This window comes from Aplysia californica, unplaced genomic scaffold, assembly GCF_000002075.1.
Source record: "Aplysia californica isolate F4 #8 unplaced genomic scaffold, AplCal3.0 scaffold00326, whole genome shotgun sequence".
Lineage (NCBI taxonomy): Eukaryota > Metazoa > Mollusca > Gastropoda > Aplysiida > Aplysiidae > Aplysia > Aplysia californica.
This window is the reverse complement of record NW_004797596.1, coordinates 813,901-819,296: the sequence shown is the minus strand read 5'-3', so window position 1 is coordinate 819,296 and position 5,396 is coordinate 813,901. Positions and strand designations below refer to the sequence as shown.

Genomic DNA, 5,396 nt, shown 5'->3' with positions numbered 1-5,396 from the left:
AGAGTAAAAATAATAGATAAAAAAAGGGATGCCAACGGATAAACCCAGCCAGTTTTGTCTGTCTCTCGTTGACCATATTAAATAAAAATATGATCTAAAGACATCATCTCAAATTGATTTTATCTTGGCCAAAAGATTGACACTGAGAAACACGAGAGACTTAAGAGTGATACCCAACTACGTCATCATGGCCATCGACAAACCAACCAGCTGAAGGCCAAAAGCCAGGAAACGACAAGAAGTCTTAAATCTCAGAAATATAAAGGACAATAACAAAGATAAGATGCATGAATTTATGTAAGACGAATTTCACAGATTGCCCAAACAACCGGGAGGAATGGAGCTACTTCAAAGCATGCGTGAACAGAGCATTAAAGGAAGAGTGCGGCACCAGGAAAACGAGAGGGCAGAAAAGGGAAACAACTGCTTATATGGTGGAATGACCCAGTGAAGAAAGCCATCCAGCTGAAGAAAAAGGCATTCAAAAGTGGCAGAAATCAAAGACAGAGAAAGATTACATCCTATACCCGGTACAGAAAGGAACGCTGCCAAGCAACAAGGGTAGTAAAAGAATCCAAGAATAGATCCTGGACAGTCTATGGAGAATAGATGGCAACATAATGTAAGGGAGACCTCAGAGAGTTTTGCAAGAGCGTCAAATGCATCAGGATGTGGGAAGAACCATTCAACCCAACGGAAATTGTCAATGGTGAGAACAGAGACTCTGTTTTAAGTACGCCAGAAATATGGAAACGCTTTTTCCAGGAGCTGCTAAATCCAGCAGTCTTTTCTCACCGAAAAAAAAACCCATTCCAGAACCATCACTACTGCTGAGTGAAACCCAACATGTTATAAAGAAAAGCCTCACAAACAAAGCGCCAGGTGTTGATAACCTCACAGCAGAAGAGACCAAGCTATGCTGCAATATCGGTGAACTCTGGCTGTGGAGGATATTATTTTACCTGTCTTGGGAGACAAAAAAAACCACACCGAATGACTGGCAACGAGCTATCATTGCACCAATTTGGGAAAAGAAAGATATCAAAAGAGACTGTGGAACCTACAGAGGAATATCCCTTCTCAGTTATGCAGGTAAGATGTTTGCCAAGATACTGGAAATGAGAATGAAACCAATTGTAGAGACTCAATTCCGTAAAGCCCAATTTGACTCCATAAAAGGCAGGGGCTGTACTGACGCTGTCTTTGCATTAAGACAGCTGTGTGGAACTGTCATTGCACACAAGAATAAGACCTCAGCATGGTCTTCATGGACCAGGACAAGGCTTTCGACCTGGTGAACAGATGTTAACTTTGGGATGTCTCAGAGGTATGTGGTGTCACCAAGGAGTTTACAGTAATGGGGGATGCTCTGTGGGCGGCACCGCACGCCTGATAGGAGCCCTCTCTCGCGGCGGAACTGTGGTCTACCTGCGCTGCGCTCACGCACTGAAATCTAGATAAGAAAGAAGGTTTTATTCCGAGATTAGGCAAGTCAATTTTAAAAAATGCCTTCCACCTGCGTTGTGTTTAAGTGTAAGAACCGATATGATGCTGCAGTGGACATAAGTTTTCACAGGTGTTGTTTTCCTTTTTAAAAAAATCTGAATGAAAGTGTTTTTATGCCCCCAGCGACACAATTTAGATCATTAACTTTTATAAGGGGCTGACTGCGGCGCTACCTGCCAAGGCCAACCCGGGCAGAAAGGGGTACACTGTAACAACACCCCAGAAGAAAGACCGAGATACTTGATTTTAAAAAATATTATTATTCGTGTGTGTGTGTGTGTGTGTGTGTGTGTGTGTGTGTGTGTGTGTGTGTGTGTATTTGTGTGCGTGTGGGTGTATGTATAATACATATTAAACATTTAAATTAAAGTATATATTGCTTTACATTGTGTGTGTAAATTAGATGCTATGCGCAGCATACCTTTATTTTGACGGGACAAATAGAGTCTAGGTTTCTACATGTATCTTGTTTTCATATATTTACTAATCATACAACACACCTTAGCGTGTTGAGTTCAATCAGTCAGTCAGACTTGTTTTATGTTTTTAAGCCCATTCGTCTCCTAATTACTATAAGACTACTGTTGTCTAGATGTAGATATCGAGAGGCTCCATTAAAATATGAAATCAATACCCAACAACAATAGTGATGAATATCTTCTATGTTAAAGAAACACCAAATCATATCAGATGAGGGGAGGATGTAGGGTGGGTGGATAAGAGTTTGAGTCGTGTTTGATAGAACTATACTCGGTTTGGATCTAAATCTATTGTTGTAGTCTTCACCTAAGATCCCACAATTTATCATTCCGGTTCACTTAAGATTTCGCTGTTCAAAAATAAACCAAACAAAGCAACAATAAATTTTACTGCACTAGTCGTGATAAATTATCCCCCTCTGAAGTGTGAAGAGACTAAAAACGCTGCTTTCCCTATCGTACTTTACTCTGAACAAAAAAAACCTTCAAAGGTAACCCTTGCTCATGCATGGGATCACATCTCCGCTGTAAATCTCGATGCGAGGTACACGTTTGCTCCAGACGCAAGGATTTTACGACAAAGGAATCACGCCCAGGTGTGAACTCCTCATCGACGCCTTTGATTTTGCCGAACATCGAACTCGCAATAAGAGCCCCTCGTACCCATGTCTAGAATCATGCAGTAATATCTTCAATTCAATTTTTAAAAATACATTTTTCACCATTTCTTATTATAATTAATAAATCTTTTAGCGTCATGAAAGATTATCTTTATAATTTGGTATGTTTGATAATTTTATGATACTTGGATAAGTTGTTTTTTCTTATTTTGCCGATCTTCTTGATTTTTAAACTAGCTATATAACATAAAACTCTTAAATAATTGAACAGTCCCTATGCTTTCTCAGTTGCCTAGAACAGTTCGTATCACACACAGAATTTAATTTTTTTTTCTCCCTGTTATTCTATCCGTCATCCTGTCAGTTGAACACAATCTCTCTCTCTCTCTCTCTCTCTCTCTCTCTCTCTCTCTCTCTCTCTCTCTCTCTCTCTCTCTCTCTCTCTCTCTCTCTCTCTCTCTCTCTCTCTCTCTCTCTGTCTGCCTGTCTGCCTGTCTGCCTGCCTGCCTGCCTGCCTGCCTGCCTGCCTGCCTGCCTGCCTGTCTGTCTGTCTGTCTGTCTGTCTGTCTGTCTCTGTCTCTCTGTCTCTCTGTCTCTCTCTCTTTTATTTAATTTTTCCCATTCTCCTTCGTCCCTTCCCAAGGCCCGCCCCTCCTCTTTAATCCCAGCCCCATCCCCTCTCCCTTGCGTGTATTCCCCCACCCCGCCCACCCCCACAACGTGGCCCAGCCCGATAAGATTCTATAAAAAGAAACTCCCCAGTTCGAGATTTAGCCCACAGTCGGCGGCCATATTTGATCCCCACCGCGGCGTACTGCTCGTGGCGCCGCGAAGAGAGAGAGGAGGCTCCATTAATTCTAAACTCCTTGGGTGTCACAGGAAAATTGATGGAGAAAAACATGTCACTTTTTGAAAATAGTCATTTGGCTCCGTAAGAATAACAGAGGGACTATTAGACTGGTTTCTCATCATATCTGGGGTGAGACAAGGGTGTGATCTCGCTCCGCTTCTCTTCACCACTTACATGGATAGGATCACGAAAACAACAAGTGACATATCATTGAACTGAAGCTCCTGTTTGCTCATGACCAGAGTATATTACATACAGATGAAGAGGAATTACAACAACAACAAAACGCACCACAATAATACTTAATTGAGGAATGTTATCACCTAAACATGAAAATCTCCATTTAAAAAAACGGAAGTTTTGAAAGTCAAAAGAAACCCAGGGAAACTCCACATTTTTATGGACGGAACACAACTCCAACTAGTAGAGGAATTCAAATATTTGGGAAGCATCTTCACACAAACTGGGCGTATAAACAAAGAGATGGAAACAAGAACCAAGAATTCAAATAGAGGGACATACCAGCTAGAACCCCCGCTGAGTCACAGGAAAATCCTAAACGAAGTGAAAGCCAAGCTTATCAATAGTATCTTCATACCAACATTAACATTTTTGCCAGATATGGTTCCCATATAAAGTACAAGAAAGAAAAATCAATGTATGCGAAATGAGGTGCCTCTGCAAAACCACCAATGTCAACAGAAGAGACCGCATAAAGAACGAAGCCATACGTCTACAAACTGGAATACAACCAGTTATGGATTTCATTAAGCTTCAAAGAATCAAATGGTTTGGACATCTAACCAGAATGTGCCAGCTTACCATACCCGAGAATCCTGCTTCAAATCAAGAGAAAGACCAATAAATACCTGGCTGGACGGGGTTAAAAAGTTCCTGGAACAACACACCATATCAATCAAGGACGTCACGCACTTAGCACAGGATCGAAACCTGCACCTCCCCTCGACATCCTAAGGATATCAGGGGAAGAAAAAAGTCAAAGTCAAAGTAAAGTTGAACATAATATTATTTTTTGGGTGGAGACCATTGTGTATACCTACATCTTTTATCATAATGTATCTTGCAACGCCGTGGAATCAGGTGCTCGTCAGTTTTGAGGCATATGAAGTTGCCGATATCATCTTACTTATAAATAGCTGGTTCATTTGTTTTCCTTTACATGAAAGAGAAATTCCCATCAATCTTGAATAAAAATAGAGATATTTACGAAACTCCAAACTAATTTACATTTTCTGTTCTTGTGATTGAAGGTTTTCAATAAACTGCACCCAAAAATGTGTCTTTAATTGGATATAAAAGTATTAACTCTTCATGAGCTCATTAAAAGAAAATTCAATAAAAATTGCCAGCGGTCGAAAATCAATGTCGGTTTCTTGGATTTCATTATTTGGACGAGCGCCTGATTTCACCATGATGGAACACATTTTTGTTCCTTCCTGTGTCGTATCGTCGTCAACAATATTGACTGTGCAAAACAACAGTTCGAACCTTTGAAATTATCGGAATTATGTTGATGGGGGCGTAAAACACTTTTTGTTCTATAATTTAGATTTAAGTGAGACGAGAACAATAAGAATTGTCAACAACTGACCAGAGTTTTTCGGCAATAACATAAATGTTATAGTCAACGCGACCAGCAAATGTCCCTAACGTTCTTACCCTTATTTCCTGTCTCCAGTGGACATACCCCACTAGCCAGGTGGTGGGCAAATACAGGTGTGAGGCTAACGGACTAGACGAGGAAGGTCATCCCCTGACTGCAGTGGCCGAAACAGTGGTAGAAAAAAAAGAGTAAGTCTTTAGGATGTACTACAGATAAGTTTTTCCTCACACAAACACATACACAATACACACATACGCGCACGAGCACACACACACACACACACACACACACACACACACACACACACACACACACAC

General features: G+C 40.9%; 1 protein-coding gene across 1 annotated transcript in view; it reads left to right on the top strand.

The window, feature by feature from the left end:
* Positions 1-1,258: 1,258 nt before the first annotated feature.
* Positions 1,259-5,396, top strand: part of LOC101846082 (C-type lectin domain family 11 member A-like) — a 6,499-nt gene continuing 2,361 nt past the window's right edge. Inside the window, exons 1-2 of the mRNA XM_013084899.2 lie at positions 1,259-1,294; positions 5,155-5,267. Coding sequence (XP_012940353.1) covers positions 1,259-1,294; positions 5,155-5,267 — 149 coding nt within the window. The remainder of the gene's footprint in view (positions 1,295-5,154; positions 5,268-5,396) is intronic.